General features: G+C 38.7%; 6 protein-coding genes across 6 annotated transcripts; 3 read left to right on the top strand and 3 right to left on the bottom strand.

Moving 5' to 3' along the window:
• Positions 1-1,061: 1,061 nt before the first annotated feature.
• BDF20DRAFT_849144 (inorganic pyrophosphatase) lies at positions 1,062-2,996 on the top strand. Its single transcript, XM_053079891.1, has 7 exons — positions 1,062-1,300; positions 1,386-1,501; positions 1,599-1,718; positions 1,806-2,019; positions 2,102-2,229; positions 2,306-2,391; positions 2,501-2,996. Exons 1-7 carry the CDS (start codon positions 1,183-1,185, stop codon positions 2,679-2,681), a joined length of 963 nt encoding a protein of 320 aa, XP_052938634.1. The 5' UTR covers positions 1,062-1,182; the 3' UTR covers positions 2,682-2,996.
• On the top strand, positions 2,997-4,027 carry BDF20DRAFT_849149 (uncharacterized protein). Its single transcript, XM_053079892.1, has 3 exons — positions 2,997-3,103; positions 3,177-3,304; positions 3,412-4,027. The coding sequence occupies exons 1-3, from the start codon at positions 3,058-3,060 to the stop codon at positions 3,961-3,963; spliced, it is 726 nt and encodes a 241-aa protein (XP_052938635.1). The 5' UTR covers positions 2,997-3,057; the 3' UTR covers positions 3,964-4,027.
• Position 4,028: 1 nt separating this feature from the next.
• BDF20DRAFT_849150 (uncharacterized protein) lies at positions 4,029-8,840 on the bottom strand. Its single transcript, XM_053079893.1, has 6 exons — positions 8,780-8,840; positions 8,542-8,710; positions 8,159-8,422; positions 7,753-8,054; positions 4,994-7,689; positions 4,029-4,920 (listed from the first exon to the last, which is right to left on the bottom strand). Exons 2-6 carry the CDS (start codon positions 8,635-8,637, stop codon positions 4,217-4,219), a joined length of 4,062 nt encoding a protein of 1,353 aa, XP_052938636.1. The 5' UTR covers positions 8,638-8,710; positions 8,780-8,840; the 3' UTR covers positions 4,029-4,216.
• A 901-nt stretch (positions 8,841-9,741) lies between these two features.
• BDF20DRAFT_254455 (uncharacterized protein) lies at positions 9,742-11,161 on the bottom strand. Its single transcript, XM_053075010.1, has 3 exons — positions 10,576-11,161; positions 10,462-10,497; positions 9,742-10,388 (listed from the first exon to the last, which is right to left on the bottom strand). Exons 1-3 carry the CDS (start codon positions 10,675-10,677, stop codon positions 9,849-9,851), a joined length of 678 nt encoding a protein of 225 aa, XP_052938637.1. The 5' UTR covers positions 10,678-11,161; the 3' UTR covers positions 9,742-9,848.
• Positions 11,162-11,803: 642 nt separating this feature from the next.
• BDF20DRAFT_929431 (multi drug resistance-associated protein MRP) lies at positions 11,804-17,539 on the top strand (the record flags this gene model as incomplete). The annotated part of the gene is made up of 15 exons (XM_053084732.1): positions 11,804-12,037; positions 12,108-12,371; positions 12,450-12,559; positions 12,618-12,698; positions 12,769-12,826; positions 12,928-13,015; positions 13,093-13,256; positions 13,331-13,579; positions 13,649-13,714; positions 13,793-14,669; positions 14,692-15,994; positions 16,060-16,522; positions 16,595-16,663; positions 16,736-16,845; positions 16,927-17,539. 15 exons carry the CDS (start codon positions 11,804-11,806, stop codon positions 17,039-17,041), a joined length of 4,251 nt encoding a protein of 1,416 aa, XP_052938638.1. The 3' UTR covers positions 17,042-17,539.
• Positions 17,540-19,536: 1,997 nt separating this feature from the next.
• On the bottom strand, positions 19,537-20,462 carry BDF20DRAFT_254642 (uncharacterized protein). Its single transcript, XM_053075011.1, has one exon. The coding sequence runs from the start codon at positions 20,355-20,357 to the stop codon at positions 19,911-19,913; it is 447 nt and encodes a 148-aa protein (XP_052938639.1). The 5' UTR covers positions 20,358-20,462; the 3' UTR covers positions 19,537-19,910.
• Positions 20,463-21,825: the final 1,363 nt, after the last annotated feature.

Below are 21,825 nucleotides of genomic sequence, written 5' to 3' on the forward strand. Positions count from 1 at the left end.
TCGCTTATAAAAGTTGGAGGAGAACGATCGCTAGCTCACGGTTGTCGTGCACTTTCATTGTACAGTAGTTGGTGTTCTTTAGTACGCAGACTTTCAAAGTGGACTCAATTCTTTGTAATTGTATTCTCCGATTATTCAAACAATGTGGGTACCCCTTTCGTAGAAAAAACAACAAAATAGACTAATTTGGCGATGGCATTGTACCGCGGCAAAAACGCTAAAATGCAGGCCCTCCTCTTGGATAGCAGGAAAAGCATAAAGCTATATGTTTATACGTCTGCGCCTCTAATAGAATATGAGGTTGTTATGTTCAAATAGTAGTCATGGTAGTCTACACAAACAGCAGCAGATCTCATTTTTCATTCCTTTCGCGGTGTTGCTATGAATAATCCTGAAAATTGCTTCTGCTTCTTTCCTCTTTGAGATTAATAGTACAATAGTGGTAGAAAGGTTTCATATGAAGAGGATAAGCAAACCAAGTATAATAAGAAAAGCACAAGGGGGTACATGATTTATCTATTGGGTTTCCACTGCTCTCAATTTTGCAACAAAAAATGTACAAATGTTGGTTTAGAAAAACGTGAATCTGTTACTTCTGCGTTACCCCCCACTAATTTTAGCTCACCAATAAAAGGCTGTAATTTTAGCACCATCATATGGAAAAGTAGGGAAAGCAAATAGCATAGATCAGATACGCACTATTCATGCAGAAAAGCTAGAATAGATTTTTGTTCTATTGTCGAACTGTTTGTTTTTCCTAAAACGGTTTCGTGAAATAAATGGAAATTTTGTGATTCCATAATTAAAATAATTAGAGAACCCTGCATCATACGAAAATGCAGGATGAGCTATTATTTCTTTAGGATGATGATCGATTGCTGCAGCAAGGTTTGGGTTAAGCTTAAACGCGGTGTGTGCAAATGTAACATGTTGTAAAAGGGTGGAATGGGGTAAAGGTGACGAAAGGCGGCTTACACAAACGTCAACTACAGCTCTATGGAGTCTATTATTGTCCGATCTATACTACTAAGAGTATTCAAGAAATAGTCTGTCTAGAAAAAAAAAAGGGGAACTTCTTCCGGCTGTCATCAAAGACATATAAATGAGAGGTTTTAAAATCACGCAAATACCGATCTATGTTGTTTCTTTCTCTCCCTTTGTTAAGTTGAGAAAATTTATAAAATGAAGTTACTCTCCACTTTTACTATCGCTCTCCTTATTAATGGTATCATTGCCGCTGATAAGTTTACAACTCGCAGTGTTGGTGCACCTAACACTGTAGATTATAGAGTCTACTTTGGTAACAAAAACATGAGCTTGATAGTAGTCATGTATAATTGAAGCACTACATTCTTAACCATCTTTAACGGCATGAAATTCATCAGAAAACAACGGTCAAGTCATCTCTCCGTTTCATGATATCCCCTTGTTTGCTAATGAAGAAAAGACTATATATAATATGGTAGTAGAGATACCTCGATGGACGAATGCCAAGAATGAAGTACAGTATATCGGATACCTTCAATTATCTTTCTTTTGTTTGCAAATTTGTAACTGCTGGGCATGTTCATCACTAATTCTCCTGCACATCGTAATAGATCAACAAGGAAACTTCGTTAAACCCAATTATGATGGACGTTAAGAACGGCAGACCGAGGTTTGTGACCAATATCTTCCCTCATAGAGGTTATATCTGGAATTATGGTGCTTTCCCTCAAGTAAAAACTATTTAGAGAACATTTGATTAACGGCAGTCTCTCATACTGAAAACTGACACATCAAACGCACACATATTGATAATTTAGACTTGGGAAGATCCTAATCATATATCAAAATGCACACAGAAGAAAGGTGACAATGATCCTATAGATGTTATTGAAATTGGCTCTAATGTAGCTACAGTGGGTGAAGTGAAGCAGGTCAAAATTGTCGGTATTGTTGGGCTTATTGACCAAGCTGAAACTGACTGGAAGGTCGTAGTTATTGATGTCGAAGATACCTACGCTGATAGAATCAATGGTAGGATATCTTTAACTTGACACTTCCCTTTTCAAGGGTAAAAAAAAAAAAAAAAGCTATTAATTGTGCCTTTTTTGTATAGACATCGACGATGTTGGCAAATATATGCCTTGCTATTTGGAAGCTACTAACAGCTTTTTCACAAATTACAAGCTTCCTGCTGGCGATAAAAAGAACAGCATAGCTTTCAAAGGAAAACCGCAGGGCAAGGTGAGAAAGTAGTAATGAAAATAACATCTGCCTTTGTCTTTCTAATTGATCTTCTTCAAATGATTTGCATTACCAGGATTTTGCAACTAAAATAGTATTAGAAACACATGAATATTGGAAGGCATTGGTTAATGGAACTACTAAAGCTGATAAGATTCAAAAGTAACTTTCATGCACTTGTGAACTTGATAATGTATGCCAGTTTCACTGATTTTTTTTTTTTTTACGATTTATGCATGCGTATTCTGCTTTTTCTTTTTTTCTATCATAGGATCAACTTGACTGTAAAAGATTCACCTTTCCTTACTGATCCCAACAACTATACCATCACAAGTGTTCCTGTGGACAATCCTCTTCCTCCTGCTCCGATTCCCAAAGAAATTGATCACTGGTACTTCCTTTCTGGTGACAAGATTACCAATCCCGTTAGAAAAGAAGCAAGAGATGTTTAAACTTTCTTTTTTCTCAATCATTCATGTACTATATATTTGTTGTTTTTTTTTGTTTCTTCGCAGCTTCGCCTTGCCACTTGTATAAATCCAATCAAAAGTGATGCTGTGGATCATAAAACTGAATAGAAATAAAGCATTCCCATCTATCTGTGGTACTTAATTTTCGAACATATCTGTTCTTAATGATTACTCGTTTCGAAACGTGAGACCATTATGCCTTCTCAAGGCACGCTCTAGCATTTGCGTAATTTTGCTCAATGGCACCATCACCTTTTCGCTTTGCTGTCATTTCAATGAAATATTCCCACTCCGAGTAGCCTTCCATCAGATTTATTAATCATGTTTTTTAATTGCAGTACCTTCTTTGTAAAGCAACATGGTCGTTATTGAGGAACTTGTTGAAGAGCAAAAATCTGACAAAGGTATTTGAAAGAGATTGAAAGTATTACTGCAGTTCAATAACTGATATACCTGTGGAATTCGACTGATTTCCAGTATCTGAAGAAGCAACGAAAGAAGTAAAAGATGCAACACCTCATGAACAAGAAGAAGACAAAGGTTTTTGCGATCAAGACGGCGATGTTTTTTTCGACAGTGCTGATTACCATCCAGACGAGTTGGAGGTAAAGAGATTTTTGATTGTTCAATTGGCCTCAACACAATGACCAACTCAAATCTAAATGTCTCTTTATTTTTAACTTGCAACAAATGACAACAATTGAACCAACAGAGACTAAAAGCAGAAGCGACAGAATATAAAGCCAAAGGAAACACTTTTTTCGGACAAGGAGACTATACCAATGCTATATCAGAGTATGAAAATGCGCTCATGATTTGTCCAGAATCTTTGAAAAAGGAACGGGCTGTTTTCTTTGGAAATATAGCAGCATGTCATATGAAGCAGAATAACTTCAAAGAGGCGAAAGAAATGTGTACACAAGCACTCACTTTGGACCCTAAATACATCAAAGCCCTCCTAAGACGAGCGCAAGCTAATGAAAAACTAGCAACCTCTACAGCATTATCTGAATCATTAGAAGATTACAAAAAGTTGAAGGGTTTGACTATAGACTCTTATACTCAAAAGGAATGCCGACGAGCAGAACGAGAATTACCTCCAAAGATCGAGGCTAAACGTGAACAAGAAAAAGAGGAGATGATGGGCAAATTGAAAGACTTGGGCAATTCTCTCTTGGGGAAATTCGGCCTCTCCACGGACAATTTTCAATTACAAAAGGATCCTAATAGTGGAGGTTATAGTGTTAACTTTGTAAAGAAATAAAAAAGAACAATTGTACATACAACGCATTTCTGCCCCCAGCATGATGATGAAACTCGCTGAAATGATATGGGTTTAATAGTTGTTGTTTTATTATGAATACAAAAATGGCAAGAATAAAAGTAAAGATTGTGTTCATATTTTTGTTACGAGAATATTATATAAGTATCGTTCCAGAGGAATACAAAAGCAAACAAAGTATATAGAGCGACTCTAATTAAGCGAAGCTTCTCTCACAGAGTAAAAAAATATTACATTATTGACGTCGTTCCTGGGGTTGTTGGTTCATACTTGCAAACATACCAGGTGGAGGAGGTGGCTGAGAAGGGAATGGCCCGCCCATGGGTCCAAACCTCATATCACCCATCGGTCCATGCATGGGTGGCCCCATCATCCCGGGTGGTGGCGGGGGCAGATGCCCTCCCATCATTCCCATGGAGGGAGGGTGCGGACCTGTCATAAATTGATGTGAAGGTGGAGGACCCTGTTGCTGGTGACCAAAAAGCTGCTGCTGCTGTTGCTGCTGCTGTGGATGGGCTTGTTGATGCTGAAACATAGGATGTGGTGGAGGTTGGCCCATGAAGATGCCATTATTATTGTTAAACATACCCATTTGCTCTCCCCGACCCAACTGTTGTTGCTGTTGCTGATTTTGCGCCTGTTGCTGCAGCTGCTGTTGTAATTGCATTTGCTTTTGTTCCATCATGAAGCGAGCATCCGATTGTCTCTGCTGTTGATTTGGATGTGGAGGAGGGAAAGGATGGGACATCTGTTGTTGCATTCTTTGCTGTTGCTCAAACGACATCATAGGAGGAGGAGGAGGCAGCGCCTGACCGCCAAGAATTTGAAGTAGTGTATCTTGTGGGCGACCGGCATCTGGACTGCCGTTATTATTGGGCATATCATTATTTACTACGCGAACTGACATGATGGCGGGGTCTTGGAAAGGTAAAGCTGAGCCTTTCGAGAATGAGAATGAGTATTACTAAAATGAACCTGACAAGAAATACAACGATTTAACCTCTCTGCTTACCTGTAGCTGGAGTCTGGCCTTCTTCTTTTGCAGGAGAAGACACTAACTCTTGTTGGTTGTTCTCCTTAGAAGTAGAGGCAGCTCTACGTAAAAATTCTCCAAAGAAATTCTGAGCCTCCCTACGCACATCCTTATTACGTTGTTGCTCATTGTTTATCAGGAAATGCTGCGGAACAGGTGACGGTTGTTGTTGTTGTTGTATGGGCGATTTCAGTAAGAGTTTTTCATGATAGGTAGAATGAGGTGAGTGAATTGAAGATAAAGGCTGAGACAACGGGCTAAAGGCTTGAATACTGCTATTATTATCGTTAATATTGGGTATTTTCTCATTTTCAAACATGATGTTCTGCTGTTGCAATTGCTCAATTCTCCTTTTCTCTTCAATGTTATTGAAACTGATATTAACATTTGGCAAAAGAGCTCTGAGATCATCTTGTGACTGAAGATGAGGCTGTTGCTCTTGAGAGTCACCGTTCAGATTTATAGCTCCTAAATTATTTCTCAGATCTTCTAATTGTTGCTGCTGCTGCAGTTGTGGCGATTGCTTTTGAGCTTGTAGTTGATGAGGTTGGTGCATTTGCTGCAAATGTGGTGGTAACCCAAAATGTGAAGGAAGGTTCATCAATTCAGGTGGAGGAGGGCGCATCATAGGATGATGAGGCGGTGCGAACATACCCGGATGATGAGGAGGTGGAGGAGGGTGGGGATGTTGCATAAAATTGTTGGGAAATCCGAACTGAGGAGGAGGAGGAGGTGGTGGTTGTCCAAAAGCTCCACCAGGCCCGGCAAACAAACCACTAGCTTCCAACATACGTTGAGAATGCTGAAGACGACGAGCAGCAACAACAGCAGGATCTTGGCCATTAAATGGATCAAAACTACTATTATTAGGACGGCCCAACCATTCCGGACGAGGCGGTAATGGACCGACTAGTCCAGGTGGAGGCATTGGGTGCATTTGTTGTTGCTGCAGCAGATGCTGGTTGTCCATATTTTGTTGCGGCAATATGCTGCTGTTTGCAAATTCATCCCTATGAGAAACATTTTCAAGGGCATTGTGCAAGATATCTTGTTGTACGTCTGGTGAATCCATGAGATCTAATGGCTGGTGTTTGGCTGCATCATTCATAATTTCATGCTCAACTAATGCGGATAATTTATCCATTGCAACCAAAGGAGACAGACTGGCCTGTTGCTGCTGATCATCAGCAACTGCCTCAGAATGGTCTTCTCGTACTCCTGCTTTACTTGCGTTTTCAAGAGACTGAGTTTGCTCTGTGCTATCCTCAAGAGCAGTCGCATCAAGGGCTTTTATGATAGTATTGTTAAGAGCATTCAGGTCTTCTATGTTCTCAATCTTGGTAGCAGTTTCTTGTTCATGAGCTTCCACTGCTTCACGTCCTTCTTCGCTGTTTTCCAAATTAGTACTTTTGTTAAGTTCTTTATCTGCCGCTTCCATCTCCTTAACTTGTCCCTTATTTTTCACCTCCAACATTTCAAGTTTAATTGACTCATCTGCAATATCTTCAGCATTTCCATTTCTTTCCTCAAGTTCCTCTGTTTCAGCAAGTGTAGACTCCGTCTTTGTCTCTTCGAGTTTGGAATCAGTAATTGATTCTGATCCTTTGCTGACTTCTTTCATGATAGGATTTTCTTCATTGGTATCCTGCGGAATTCCTTCATGCAATTTAGTGTTTGTAGTATTTTCTGATGTCTTATCATCTTCTTCCATATTGGATAAACCATTGTCTTCGATAGCATCCTTCTTTGTATCCGATTTTTTGTTCTTTTCAGCTTCGTTTAATTGGCTGCTATTCGTTTGAGCCGTATTTACTTGACGAAGGCTGGCTTTATCAGTATCGGCATTATTAATATTGGTTTGAGTTTTAGCAGATTCCTTAGCAAATTGCTGCTGCTGCTGCTGCTGCTGTTGTTGGTGTTGCTTGTTTTGAGCCTTCGCCATTTTAGCCTCTCGCTCAGCTTCTTCAAACTCTTCCAGACGGATCATTTTACCCTTTATCTTCTTTTCCTTCTTGACCTTCAAAGTAGGTGTATGCTTTGGTTTTTGAGGAGCATGAAGGGCATCCGATAAAGATGGGCCAAAATTGGCTGGTGTAATCACGTTTTCATGTTGCTGTAATTGATGTTGGGTTGAGGAAGAAGCCCAAGAAGCTGTAGCAGGAAGAGCAGGCTTATCATCATCAATTGGTGGTAATGGCATGGATGACATCTTTTTATTGCTAGTGTTGCTATGACTGGCATGTTGAAGACTGTTACTTTTGTCATTAAACGGCTTTTTGTGATGTGCAGTTATGGTTGTTGTAGAGGAAGAAGAACTGATTGTTGTGGTAGGTTTGACATGCTTAGTAGATGTGCTCTTCGAACCACCTACTTCTATGAAAGGAGGGGAAGCAGAAGGGTCGGACATACCGGATGAAACAGTTGCAGGCTCATCTTCTTTGTCTTCGTTGTCATTGGTAGCGCTGGTAGAAGGCACACTAACAATGGGTGAAATAGGTGTAACCTTTGGTATAGGCGCCCAAGCACGAGGTGTGGTAGATGGCTTATGTTCGTTGGAGGTAGAGCTTATAGAGGCGGTGGTAGAAGTTGTTGATACCTTCGATGCAGTTGCAGTACGCTTATGAGGATGAGCTATTGTATTATTCATTGCTGAAGCTGCCGTATGCGCGTGTTTTCTATATCTTTATTATTAGCATAATGCAGGTAAAAGAAATGGCTTGCGTTTGTTTTGGACTTACCCAATCGTTACAGTATCCTTGCTATAACTGTCAATGTCTTCCCCTGGCTCATGCAAATACATACAGTTCGGGTTTGGACATGGCATATTCCTTAAATAATAGGTACAGTACTTTGTAGTACCATATGAAGCCCTAATTGTTCGGCCATCAACCTCAATCCCGTTGATATTTTCGATTGCGCGACTGGCATCGTCCTTTCGTGCGTAAGTGACGTAAATACCCACAGTCGAACCGGAGTTTCCTATAGCGCGCTTACTGATAACAACTTTATCAATGCGGCCATATTTTCTGAAAAACTCATGCTATCCATAGCGTTTGCAAAAAGCGTCAGTCAGGTTGATGCCATCTCTTCGAATTTAAGTCAATGGTCATTATCCTTTTGAGGTTGTGAACGGTATTACTTTACCTCAGCATTTGCATACTTAGAGCTTAAACCAAGTACATAGACAAGGTTCTTCTGGACAACTCTGACATTTGATAACTGCCTTCTACTAGGGTCTCTCATTTCTCGTGCTTGTCGGTCTTTCTCCTTTTTTTCCTTCTTTAAACGCATAATCTCCTCGGCGCTGACAGGGATGAACTCGACGATTTGCTCACTATAAAGTCTTCGGCAAGCTGGACATCGCCCGTTCAAGTTAGTCTTAATATGATGCCAACAAAAACGACAGATCTATGATTCCACAAAAGAACAAACATAGGGGAGAAATTAATCATAAGCTTAGCCATGCAATAGATGAGGTACGTGGGGGATTATAGCTAGTCTTTGAAAAACTTGGTGAATAACAATACCTGATAACCACAAGGGCAAGGCCTGAAGTTACGATCGGCAATGTCCAATTCCTCCATACATAAAGGGCAATCGGTATCCTCCTCGTCAGATGACATGGTATGCTTCTAACTTTTCAATTCTAATAAAGTGAAAAACTAAATGGCTAAGGTTTACAAGTGGACGTTGTAGCTTAAGAAATAATACTTGGTTAGCAAATTGAAGCAAAAACCACTCAGTTGGAAGAGGAAAGAAGCCTACTTGAGTTATAGCTCTACACGAAAAGAAACAATGAAAAGGGGGAGTAAAAATAAGATAAAGCAGGAAAATGCAAACAAAAAAATTACTCTACCAGTGCGTTTAGGCTTTCCTTAATTTTGCACAGTGTTGTTAGACATCCGCTTTTGCTAAACTTAGTTCGAACAGTCACATGCGTTTAGGTGTACTGATGCGTAAGTGTGTGTCCTTTTTTCTGTTTGCTGTCGCACAAAATACTCTAAAAGTAAGTCTTCGTCACTTTGACATGCATGAATAAGTGTCAACTCTTGTTTTAATCTAGTTTGCCTTTAAGAAAAAGGTATCTAACAGTTGAAGCATATCTGTGAGCCTAAAGTGATTAAAATAGCAACTGAGGCTCATTCGATCACAATCGCTACAATGATATGTAAACTTGAACCAAGATAGTGACAAGAGTAACAACGAACATTTTTTATTCTCCTGCTAATCTAGAGATAAACGGTGTCTGGACCTCGCAGCTCTGAGATTAACTATCGAGCATGCTTTCAGCTACCAATTTGTGTGATAATGTAAACGAGAATAATATCATTAAGAAACTCTGGCAAATTGAAGAAAATCCATCAACTTATCTTCAAGCTATTTTACTATACATGACTTGGTTATCCTAGTATAGTATAAAAAGAAAAAAGGAACTTTACAAGTCCAAAGAATTTGATAACTCATTGAGGAAACTGCAATAATTAAAAATGCATGCTACAATGTCTACCCGTCGATTTCTTCATTCAATCACAACTCGTCATCTTTATCAGATTTTCCTTTTTTGAGAAATCAACAGGAAATAGTGGAAAACAGAATAACTTTATTCACTTTCCTCCAGTAAAGGGGATTCAAAGAATGCGCTTAACTATGTTAAAGGCATAGTAGCGGCTAAAGTACAACAAGACAAGCTAATTAATTATCCGCCAAATTTAAACTAAACTTCTGCAGGTTTCTATTTTTTTCTATTTTCCACCTACACCTCCATCGCGGAGCGCATTCGGAAGCAGCAGCAGCAGCAAAAGGGAAGTGAGCACCATCTTTAACAACTTCCTTTTCAGAGAGAGGCAGCAGCTTTGTCAGCTGCGCCTTCCTTCTTCTCATCGTTTTCTTCAGCATCACTTTCGTTAGCGTTTTCTTCATCACCATCCTTCTTCTTAGCTGGTGCAGGTTCACCACGAATGATACGATTGACTTCCTCAATGGAAGTATTGTAAGAGAAAACATTGGCTTGGTTGAAGGGATTTTCGGGTGATTTTTGGAAATCCTTATACATTATTTCCTTCAGTTGGCTCAAACGGAGACCAGGATACTCAGCTCTATAATTCTTGAGCTCTCTTTCTTCAAAGTCTTTCAATGCGGTCTTGAAACGACGTTCAGGATGCTTTTCAATATCATTTTCAGTGAGAACTTTGTCAACATTGTTGGTCTTTTTCTTATTGGAGGCAGCTTCTTCGGTCTCCTTCTTGTCAGCAGGAGCAGTTTCGGTAGACTTCTTCGCAGCAGAGGCAGGCTTATTAGGAGTATAAACGACCTTTTTAGTGTAATTGGGTTTAGAGGGCGCCTTAGGCTTATTAAGAGCCTTTTCTTCTTCTTCCTATCAATTCAATCAAATTTGTTGATAAAGATGGAATATTTGAAAAAAAAAACTAACCAAATGCTTGTCATACCAATTGCTTTTGAGCTTCTTGCTTTCTACGCAAAGCCTCGGCCTTCTTCTGAGCTTCCGATTCCTTCTTATCATTCTTCTTAGCACCCTTTGACCATTTGGCGTCTTCGGCAGCTTCGATCTCAGCCTTCTTCTTATTCTCCTTCTCAGCCTTACCGGCAGCCTTACGAGCGTTGGCAGCTTCAACCTTGGTGTTAACAGTCTTCTTCTTGGCCATTTTTAGTTCAGGATCTGATTAGTAATTTGTTCAGAGGTAAGAATGGAAGAGAAAAAAGATCTTATCAGATCCTTTAAAATTTTTTCTTTTGTAGCACTCGTTCGGAAGCGTGCTTTAAATTTTCCAGCACTACGAAGATGTGAAGAAGCTTTATGAGTCGATGCTGTATGTTATTTAAGCCGCCGCGAACAGAATCAGTAATAGTCTGTAAAATGTCACAGCTTTGATTGGGGACTTCGCTACATAATCTTCAGCAATAGCAGTCTCAGCATCGACGTTTTTGGATACAATGTCTCAATGCTGGGATTTGATTTTCTCTTCTACCTTGGTAGCAGACTTTTTTATCAAGGTTCTGACAAGCTTTTGAGAGGACTTGGTTCATTTTCTGTATTGACCGTGTGGGAAGGGTTGACTAAACGAATAATACAGAATAGGTAATTCATTTTTGAACGTGAGAAGCTACGATATATGCTTATCCATGTCAAGACCCTCAGTAGCTCTAACGTTTTATGGAAACCAGCTCCATATTTCTAAGGTTAATAACATATTTAATGTGGTCGATGTTTTACTGTAATATCGTGCGATATGCAATTTTTGAAAAGCATGCTCTAATAAAAAAAGCGCGTTGAATTGCATGAAGCTGTCTGAAGTTAAATATGTGTTTCATGTCGAAGCATCAATATAACTCTGACAAAATCACTTTTCCTGTTCTCTGTTTTGTTCAATATCTTCAGCATTGTAAGCTACTCCATCTTCAATCATGGAAGAACAATGGCCTTTGGAAACATATCAATTTCAGTCGGACGGATATAAGTTATCTAACAACATGTGTTACAATCCTGAAGGCTGGGTAATGAGTCGGTTGTTACTACGGAAGTTTTAGATCAAATTGTTCATTCATTCCTACTTTTTTTTATACGTAGGGACCCTATTCATCTATAAGACGTCCAGACTTTACGCCATGCTTTGAAGATGCGTAAGTGCCTTGCTAAGTAGTTTTCTCCAGAAAGAACCCATTATAAACAATTTTTCTTATCAACATTTGTGTCAACAGTGTAATCATGCTGTTACCGTCTTTATTTGTTGTAACTGCTGGATCAGTACGTCTATGGATTCTATCAAACAAATGCATCTTACCAAAACACTCTACCAGAAACTGGCTTTATTTTACGAAAATGGTAAGCTAAGATTGTCCTACCACTTGCCTTTTGCAGAAACTAAACCTTCATTCTGTTGTAAGACTACATTGTTCATATTATTATTGCTTCAAGCTACTAGTTTTATCTATTCTATAAACGAGGCGTCTTCAATCGTTGATAATGCGCAAATTCTTGCAGCCGGTTTGAACGTGCTTATATTTGTAAGAATATTTCAAGTTTGGTAAACAAGAACCAATGTTCACACAGTAACTGTCTTTTACTATAATATAGTTTTTTATTATTATTTTGCACCATTTGGAATATACTCGCAACAATATCTCCTCAGGAGTTCTCTTGTTTTACTGGCTTTTTGATATTATCGCTGGTTCAATCAAGCTTCGAACACTGATTATTAGTCATGGTGCTACTGGCACTCATGAGGATAATTTTGCGATGTATCTGATTCGTTATGCTTTGAGTGTCTCTATGTTTATTTTAGAAAACATACCCAAGCCAAAGTGTCAATATGTCATGCTTGAAGAGGCCGACGATGCTGTAAATTGCATAGTGACAAACATCAGTATTTTGGTGTAACACATGGAATAAACTAACATCTTGACTCGCCTTCAATAGATGGAGAGTTCTGAAGAAAAAAACAACATTTTCGGTAGATTGACATTCAGTTGGCTGACACCTCTTATGCGTTTGGGCTATAAGCGGATAATCACTGATGATGACTTATGGTAAGTAACTGATATTGAATATCTATAAAGAATGCAAAGCTTTTGACGGGTTCTACAGGAATTTGAGCCAAGAAAACCAAGCTCAAACAATGAATGCCAAATTTCAAAAAAATTGGCAAAACGAATTGAAAAAGGAAAGGTATGATGAGAACTGGGCATTTGCCGCTTTAGTTGATGGTCATACTAATCCTATAATATCTTTTATACAGACCATCTCTGTTTCGGGCTCTTGCTTTTACGCTAGGCCGTTACTTCATGATAGCAGCAGTAAGCACAGGAATTGACATAGTGTTAATAAGAGAGGGAACTGAAAATACATTTTTGGCCAGGCTTTCAAAATGTTTCAAGATATTCTACAATTCACTCAGCCTATGTTATTAAGCGCACTAATGGCATGGGTAGCCAGCCATCTTACAGATGACCCTCAACCAGCTTACAGGGGTATTATGATTGCACGTAAGAAGATACACAATCAGTCATTAAACTATAAAAGATATTACAGGAACTAAGAAAAAATATTACTTTTTGGCTAGTCGGTATGTTTGTAACAGCAGTCTCTCAAACTATGTTCTTGCACCAGTATTTTCAGACCATGCTCACTGCTGGTATGAAAATGCGTGCAGCATTAGTGACATCCATTTACCAGAAAACATTGCTTTTGAATAATACTAGCCGCCAACAATCAACCGTCGGTGAAGTGAGTGTTATAAAGCAAATTCAATATTTTCTCATAGTTATAATTCCAGCTCTTAATATGATATTCGTCGCTAGATTGTAAACAGAATGAGTGTTGATGCTCAACGATTAATGGATCTATGTTCTATGTTCCATATTTGTTGGAGCGGGCCGTTCCAAATAATGATTGCTCTTTATCTATTATATCGAACAATGGGCCCCAGTATCTGGGGTGGTGTTACTATTCTTCTCCTTGCTATTCCCTTGAATACACTCATTGCGAAGACCATGCGTCAATATCAAAAGTTCCAGATGGGTAACAAGGATGCAAGAGTAAAATTGATGGTGCGTATATTATAGTTTTTGAGCTGCGATAATTTTCCTTTTCCTAATCAGGTTCAACAATTTTTGTAGAACGAAATACTGAACGGCATCAAGGTCATCAAATTGTATGCTTGGGAGAGTCCTTTCATTGAAAAGGTACTATATGGATAAGAGGCTCATTTGCCCTTCCTTCTATTCACTCATTGTTTTTCTTTTTTATTTCCTTTCAAAAAGGTGAGTTTTATTCGTAATGATCTGGAACTCACAATGCTCAAAAAGATCGGTTTTTTGCAAGCTTTACAAAGTTTTACATGGACATCCATTCCATTCTTCGTTTCTATCGTCACCTTCGCTATTTATATTCTGGCGTCCGCCGTTTCTTTAACTAGCCAGGTCGCATTTGTTGCAATTTCACTTTTTGGTTTACTTCAATTTCCTATGGCTATTTTCCCTAATGTTATTACGTCGATGATAGAGGCTTCAGTCTCTTTAAAGCGAATCGAAAATTATCTGCTTAGTGAGGAGTTGGACACCACTGCTATCAAGAAGGAGAATTTCCGAGAAATGCCAAGTTGGAATTCAAGCGTCCCTCTTCTAGAAATTAAGAATGCGGACTTCAAATGGGATGCCCATGTGGACAAGATGGATCTTGTTGACATAAACTTTTCCCTTAAGAAAGGAACTATCACTGCTGTCGTGGGGAAGGTTGGTGCAGGAAAATCTACTTTGATTAGTGCCATCTTGGGGGACAATGTCAAAACTGCCGGTGAGGTAACTATTCGAGGCAGCGTTGCCTATGCTCCTCAACAACCTTGGATTATGAACGCAACTGTACGCGACAACATCACCTTTGGACTTCGCTACGAGCCTGTCTTTTATGATAAAGTTATTGAAGCTTGCGCCTTGAAGCCTGATTTGAGAATTCTGGCAAATGGTGATTTAACTGAAATCGGTGAACGTGGAATCAACTTGTCTGGTGGTCAGAAAGCGCGTATTTCTTTGGCTCGTGCTGTGTATTCAAGAGCCGATATTTATCTCTTCGATGATCCACTCAGTGCTGTAGATGCTCATGTTGGCAAGCATATATTTGAACGTGTATTGGGCCCTAACGGTTTATTGAAAAGCAAGTCAAGGTTCTTACGACGATCTTATGGCTGAGAAAGGAGAACTTTCGAAACTTATCACTGAGTTCGTTAGCCGATTTTCTAAAGAAGAACTAGGTGAGGTGGATGATGATGATATGACCCTATCAGAGGCAGATGATGCTAGTTTCGAACTACTGCAGGATGAAGTAGCTGCAAGCTTAGGTGCTTGTGAGGAAGAATCAGCCCTTAACAAAGACATGCTTCGTCAAAGTGCTAGTGATCGAAGAGTTAGTATGGCTAGTGCTCTGAGTCATACTACCCTTAGACGTGGTTCTATTGATTCTTCCATTTTCAAGGATCGTCGAGTCATAAGAAATGCTGGTAATCGTGTTGGCCAATTGATGACAACTGAAGAAAGCGTGCAAGGAAAGGTTTCTTGGAGTGTTTACAAACAATATGCGCAGGCTTGTTCTATAGGAGGTGTTCTGGCCATTTTAATGTTCCAGTTATTCTCTCAGGCTGCGCAAGTTAGCTCTAACGTATGGCTTAAGCACTGGAGTGCAAAAAATACCGAAGCCGATCACAATAACAGTGCATGGGTCTATCTTGCTGTTTATGCGTTGATAGGTTGGTCATCTACTATTTTTGCCTTCTTACAAACCCTTTCTATGTGGGTATTCTGTGCTATTCGTTCCGCTAAGTTTCTACATAGCAGTATGCTTGAATCTGTCATGAGATCTCCCATGTCATTCTTTGATACAACTCCTTTGGGTAGAATCTTGAACAGATTCAGTAAAGACGAGCACACTATTGATGAAATTTTACCTAGGAATTTTAATATGTATATTCGTGTTCTCTATCAAGTCATTGCAACAGTACTTATCATCACATTCTCAACGCTTATGGTTTTGCTCTTGATCATTCCTTTGCTATTTGTATATTTAGGAGTACAGCGTTACTATCTTGCTACTTCCCGTGCTTTAAAACGTTTGGATGCTGTAGGAAAAAGCCCCATCTATTCTCACTTTCAAGAAACTATTCAAGGTGTATCTACTATTCGTGCTTATGACCAGCAAAATGTGTTTATATTACAGAATCAAAACAAGCTTGACAACAATCAGCGTGCATACTTTCCTTCTATTACATGTAATCGTTGGCTGGCAGTTCGTCTGGAATTCTTAGGATCAATCATCATTCTCGGCTCATCCCTTTTTGCTGTTCTTGGTGTTCTTTATGGCTCGAAATCTTATATTGACCCTGGTCTAGTAGGTCTCAGTGTATCTTACGCTCTAAGCGTAACTCAAGCTCTTAATTGGGTAATCCATTCTTACTGTGATATTGAGACAATATTGTATCTGTTGAACGTGTCAAAGAGTACATTGATCTTCCGCGTGAAAAGTATGAATCATTACGTAGTGTCGACCCTGCATGGCCATCTCAGGGCAACATTAAATTCAAGCAATATTACACTCGATACAGAGAAGGTCTTGATTATTGTTTGAAAGATTTAACATTCCAAGTCTTACCTAAGGAAAAAATTGGTATTGTTGGACGAACCGGAGCTGGTAAAAGCTCACTCAGTTTGACTCTCTTCCGTATCCTTGAGGCTGCTAAGGGGAGAATTTGCATTGATGATGTCGATATTTCAAGTTTGCGGTTGTACGATTTACGCTCGAAGTTAAGTATTATTCCTCAAGATCCAGTTTTGTTCGCTGGTACTGTCAGAGAAAATCTGGATCCTTTTGGTGCCTATGAAGATGTTGAGATATGGCAAGCTTTGAGGGATTCTCATTTGTATGAACATGTTTCTGCTATGGACGGGCAATTAAATGGTGCTGTATTAGAAGGCGGTGATAACTTTTCAGTTGGTCAAAGACAGGTATAATATCTACGATTGGAAGAATTCATTGGTACGAAAGAAATGTGTTTCTAGCCTTTCTATTACAAATAGTTAATTTGTCTTGCACGAGCTTTACTACGACATACAAACGTTTTAATTTTGGATGAGGCAACAGCAGCTGTAAGTTTTTTACAAAAGAAAAACCAAATGAAACTTCATTTTTAGAATGTTAATGAACTGTTCTAATTGCAGATTGACGTTGAGACTGATGCTATTATTCAGGAAACAATCCGTATACAATTTGCAGACTGCACAGTTCTGACAATAGCTCACAGGATCAATACGGTGATGGACTCTGACAGGTAAATGCAGTATTGTTGATCTCCTGTCTTATTTTAATTTATTTATATATCACTTTTCTTTTTTTTTTTTTTCGTGGATAGAATTTTGGTATTAGATAACGGTACAGTTGGCGAATTTGATACACCAGCAAATCTAATTGCCAGACCAGAATCAATCCTTTACGGCCTAGCTAAAGAGGCTGGCTTGATTACATAAAAATTGCTTTTGGATTAATAGCAGCTCATTTTTAATATACAATTATACAAATATAAAATGATAAATAGATGATGAATGTAAAAGAAAAAGGGCCCTCACTCAGGGTGAAATAGAATTCTGTCAAGAAGTCTATAATTGAACATTGTCTCAAACTTATTCTTCCAATACAGTATACTGAACTTAGGCATGAGTCATGTTTTAAGCGTTCGATAGTGTCTTCATAAACACCGCATTAGCCTAATTTGCAAAGCTCTATATGAGGGATTGTTATATAAGAGTAATCATGCGAACAAATTTATTACCTCCGCAATCATATGGCGAGGCGATCAACCCCATGAAAATTATCAACAAGACTCCCATTGGCGGATGATAAAGTATGAATTTAACTTATAAACGAAAAGGCTAGTTAGATACGAAATCGTTTATCAGGCCACGTTATGGCCAGAAGTTTAAACGTTCTCAATATCTTTTATGAAATCAAAAATTATGAAATCAAAATAATAGTAAATGGGTAGACAATTGAATGTAACATTCCGGTTTAAGCGTATGCCCCACACCCCTGCTACGTTACGTCGGATAGAGATAAGCGGCTCCATTCAGAACAAAACTTCCTAAAACGTGGGGTGATGTCCGATTAGTAACATCTGTAGGAGTCGGGTGGTCCTTACCGTATAGCAGTAATTCTGTTCAAAGAGAACCGCAGATTAGCCACTATTCCGAATCATAACTTTCAGCTGCATAAAATAAGCACACAATGATTACCTTGGGTTTTGTTCGTTGGGGATTCGCAATTGGTTCCCTTCTCGAGTGTGCCTATAACGGGCATGTCATCTTCCGTTTGCGAGCAGAACATCCATCTGCATACTGAACATATTTACTATTTTAAGAACTGTCTATATAAGCTAAGAATAATTCTAATAATTCTAAATCGATAATGGGGATTTCGGATACACAAAAGGATGAAGCGTGAAATACCATGGATTACCACAATTCACTCAACAAATTTTTATAAGTGTGTTGTATTTAAGCTGGTTAGATGCTTGTTCTACGACATGTACAAAAAATAGAATGTATTTGAAAATAGATGTATATGTTTCTGATGTTTGCCCCTCAACAAAAATCAACTTAAGCCACATCAAGCTTTTCGATAATAAGTTTTGCAATTCCTTCCTTTTCTTTAAGATGGATTTTATGCCCTTATGAGAAGCTTCCATGTTTCTTTCGGGGTTGCATTGTTGTAAGAATGCTGAAAATAGATTTAATTTTACTAACATTGTTACTGGAAGAATCGTATGAAAGGGTCCAAACGCGGAACAAACCAAAAAATTGGAACTGCTGGGAGAGCGGTGTTTTCTTTGCTAACCATTTTCTATGACAATACGTACGGCTAGCGCACGGACGTGGAGTTCTGGTGGGTACAAAATTGTTTTACGTAGTAGAATTTGTTCAAAAAGTTAGAATCTTATAAATGTTATAAAGATGCGCGACGTCATAACGACCATGTACTCAGTTGTGCATTGATAATGTTAGTTTTACCCTGTGAATCATGCTTAGATGTGGTTAAGCGGTCTGTCAGTCGTGCTAAGGAATTGGAAATTTCCTTTGCCTAGTCTGGGTTACAGAATTGTCCGTGCGAGATCTAAAAAAAGATTTTGTTCTACTTCCTTTCCAAAACCTTGGCTTTCTGCCAATCAAGAAATACTAAACCTCATGCTGAAAAAGTGATGAAGTTGACGAGCTGAATGGAGACAAAAATAGGTAGCTTAACAACCAAGTTTGAATGAGTATCGTTCAAGAAGGGCTTGGCAGCTCGTTTTACCACTGGAAAAACGGCTCTGTACACACTGAACGGCAGGTTCGGCCGTGTACAGAACAGACACATTGCCAATTGTAGGAGTCAAAAGTGTAGAAACTACTTCAACAGTTATACATTACGATCCATGTTACACTTTTTTAAAACTTCTACGTAATGACGTGTTGCATAGAAAATACGATAACATAAACAGATACAATCAATACTTCTGCACGTCATAATCATCTAGTTTGCTTGTTTTTCTTTATGCCTATCTCTCCCAAAGACCTTAACATTGAGCGTAAATACCTTCGGCATACAAAGACTAACAATTCTCGCCTTGCATATATTGCACTAGATGCACTTTGTCAATTGGATTCTTACAATGTTATTTGCCTTTTTTGGAAAGATTTTAGACACCATTTAGCCGAAACTTCCACATGTCATGAGGGCATTTCTATTTTTGCATCTCCTTCGAATTTAGACAGCCGAAGCTGCATTTGGTTGCAAAGTAACAATTATACCGCCCTAACCCGCATTCTAAGGCGGCTCGAATAGTACGATTCTCCACTTTTTTCGCACGCATTCTGTAGCACTCTTTCATTTGCTTAGTTTTTGTTAGGCATACAGTTGATCTGAAGGTTATCTCTCATAGTCAGAGCAAACTATAGACTAATATTTATTTTACTTTGGCTGCAATGCTTTCCATTTTTTTCATTTACGTGGAATCGTATATAAACACACTAAACAGCTCTTTTACTGAAGACAAAAGGAGCTTGAACAAGTAAAAACAAAATATCTATAACAGGCAAACTATAAAAAAGTAACAAATACAATGCAAAGGAAGCAATGCGAGAACTGCACAAACGCGCGACAGGCACACTAACTTATGCCCAGCTGACTTCCAAAAAAACTGCTGAATATGTAAACAGGGGAACTGAAACCGACGTGTGTGCTTTTAACATACAGAACTTGAGATCAGGATATTCTTTAGTAGCTCTGAAAATTTGATATATAAACAGGCAGCTTCACGCCTATCCGATTTTTTATTTTTCCTCATCAAACAAATCATCTTCTTTAAAAAAACTTACTCCTCTCTCGCAACCTAACCGAGATCAACAACTTACACAAATACATTTTTTTCTTAGAGTAGTATATTAAACAAAAATGATTCGCGCTATCCTCCTCTACGCTTGTGTTGCTGCTTTCGTTGCCTTGTCCATGGCTGCTGCTATTCCTGCACCTGCTGCTAAAATTACTGTCGATGTTACCGCTTCTAACATGTTTATAAAGAAGACTGACGATAAGAAGACTGACAATAAGAAGGACGACAAGAAGGATGACAAGAAGGTTTCTAAAAAGAAAGACCTTCCCAGTGACATTTTCCCTGATTTTTCCAGCTGGGCTCCCAAGCACACTGATACCATCCACGATGCTCTTCATTTCATGGAAAAACAAAACCAGAAAGCTAAGAAGGACAAGAAGAAGAACAAGAAGAAGCACTAAATTAGTTTTCAGCCCCATCACCGCCAACAAATACTATCTTTGTATAGTAATATTTGCCTGCTTTTTCTCTGCTAACTAGTCTTGTACATATATTATAGTCTAATTTTTTTGTTATAGTTTTGCATTTTTGTTTCTTTCACTTATAATACCGCTAAATCCGATTATCATCATTACTCCATTCTCCTATATTCTATGTATATCCATTTATTTCAGCAATAAAACCTTCGTTATGATTCCTTGCATTTTACTTGTTAACTTTATTTTTGCTTTCAAATTCTATAACGTTCTTTTAGCATTCGTGGAATTAGCTATAGCGGGTTACAGGTGGTCGTTGCATACTCATTCAAACGTAATGTACCGTTCTCCATGCATATCGCTGATGATTATAATACGGTCGAAGTATTAAAGTAGTTTTACGCCGACAAGTTTTACGCCGACAGGTCTTACGCCGACAATTTTTTTTCTTTTTGTTTTATTTTGAAAAATATACAATGCGCATGTGAATACTCACCGTCGTATTCTCCTTCATAAGCGGAGAATTACCGATAAGCCTCCTAGTATAGCGTCCTCCTAAATGTTAACCGTTTGTATAAGTCAAAATTGGGCGTAGTGGTAATATGGCTTCCCATATTTTCAATGTCAATATGCCCAATTGAGTTGCTCAGGAAATCAAATATTAACCTTAACAACGAACTGGCCACAATTGTTTACACAAGTCATAGGCATTCTTCGTAAGGTATTGGTTTCGTCATACCGGATGTATTACTTTTCCGGATTACGTTGATCAGCAACACACATTCATCCTACTAAAAGTACAATCGATAAGTTAAAGCTGTTGAGAAAACCCAATCTTGGCTTCCTACTGAGGCCGACACCTTGGCGCGTAAATAAAGGATATGATTTTTCTCCAAGCTTACATTATTATCATCAAATCTGATGCTGGGTGACTGATATCTTTATCAAGAAATGTAATTGTCTGTCTCTCGCGCATGCCTATTCCGATACGTATCTTAGCACTTTTCGTTTAACTCTCAATTTCTTAATAAACATGATGACGATGATTTACTTGCTTGTTTATCATTTTGCCATTATCGCGGCGTGTAGTACACAGTTATTGAAATATTGCATCTGTGGATCCATTTGACGTGTTTTAATTCGAACTCGTCGATCGCGACATCTAAGACTTACTTAAACGTTGCCCTCTTTTGTACAGCCGTTTCCGTTACGTTTTCATGCAAAGAACATTCTTTCAAAATGCAAGTTTGTTTGTTTTTCTTTAATTCTCGCAAGGCTCTTGTAACCTTATGCATCACCATCTTTTCCACGTTAAGATTTTTGCGGTCGCAGTTGTTGTGCATCAGCGCCACCAAAGGAACCACTAGCTGTTCCTTTCGTTTGCATTCATTGCTGCTCCAAAAGCATTTATGTGAACTAACCTTTCGAAATAGTCCCATCATTATCATTTTAGATCTCCCCTTCCTCAGAG

This window comes from Mycotypha africana (genome assembly GCF_025528875.1).
Source record: "Mycotypha africana strain NRRL 2978 chromosome Unknown BDF20scaffold_2, whole genome shotgun sequence".
NCBI lineage: Eukaryota > Fungi > Mucoromycota > Mucoromycetes > Mucorales > Mycotyphaceae > Mycotypha > Mycotypha africana.

Excerpts from the sequence above, each read along its gene's own strand:
- BDF20DRAFT_849144 (XM_053079891.1), top strand. The coding sequence starts at position 1,183 with ATGAAGTTACTCTCCACTTTTACTATCGCTCTCCTTATTAATGGTATC. Across the intron at positions 1,301-1,385 it reads AGATTATAGAGTCTACTTTG|AAAACAACGGTCAAGTCATC; the intron begins GTAACAAAAACA and ends GAAATTCATCAG. Across the intron at positions 2,230-2,305 it reads AAGGAAAACCGCAGGGCAAG|GATTTTGCAACTAAAATAGT; the intron begins GTGAGAAAGTAG and ends TTGCATTACCAG.
- BDF20DRAFT_849149 (XM_053079892.1), top strand. The coding sequence starts at position 3,058 with ATGGTCGTTATTGAGGAACTTGTTGAAGAGCAAAAATCTGACAAAG. Across the intron at positions 3,104-3,176 it reads AGAGCAAAAATCTGACAAAG|TATCTGAAGAAGCAACGAAA; the intron begins GTATTTGAAAGA and ends ACTGATTTCCAG. Across the intron at positions 3,305-3,411 it reads ACCATCCAGACGAGTTGGAG|AGACTAAAAGCAGAAGCGAC; the intron begins GTAAAGAGATTT and ends TTGAACCAACAG.
- BDF20DRAFT_849150 (XM_053079893.1), bottom strand. The coding sequence starts at position 8,637 with ATGTCATCTGACGAGGAGGATACCGATTGCCCTTTATGTATGGAGGAA. Across the intron at positions 8,423-8,541 it reads CTTGCCCTTGTGGTTATCAG|ATCTGTCGTTTTTGTTGGCA; the intron begins GTATTGTTATTC and ends GTGGAATCATAG. Across the intron at positions 8,055-8,158 it reads CTAAGTATGCAAATGCTGAG|CATGAGTTTTTCAGAAAATA; the intron begins GTAAAGTAATAC and ends CGCTATGGATAG.
- BDF20DRAFT_254455 (XM_053075010.1), bottom strand. The coding sequence starts at position 10,677 with ATGGCCAAGAAGAAGACTGTTAACACCAAGGTTGAAGCTGCCAACGCT. Across the intron at positions 10,498-10,575 it reads AGAAGAAGGCTGAGATCGAA|GCTTTGCGTAGAAAGCAAGA; the intron begins GCTGCCGAAGAC and ends AAGAAGGCCGAG. Across the intron at positions 10,389-10,461 it reads AAGAAGCTCAAAAGCAATTG|GAAGAAGAAGAAAAGGCTCT; the intron begins GTATGACAAGCA and ends TTGAATTGATAG.
- BDF20DRAFT_254642 (XM_053075011.1), bottom strand. The coding sequence starts at position 20,357 with ATGGGGCTGAAAACTAATTTAGTGCTTCTTCTTGTTCTTCTTCTTGTC.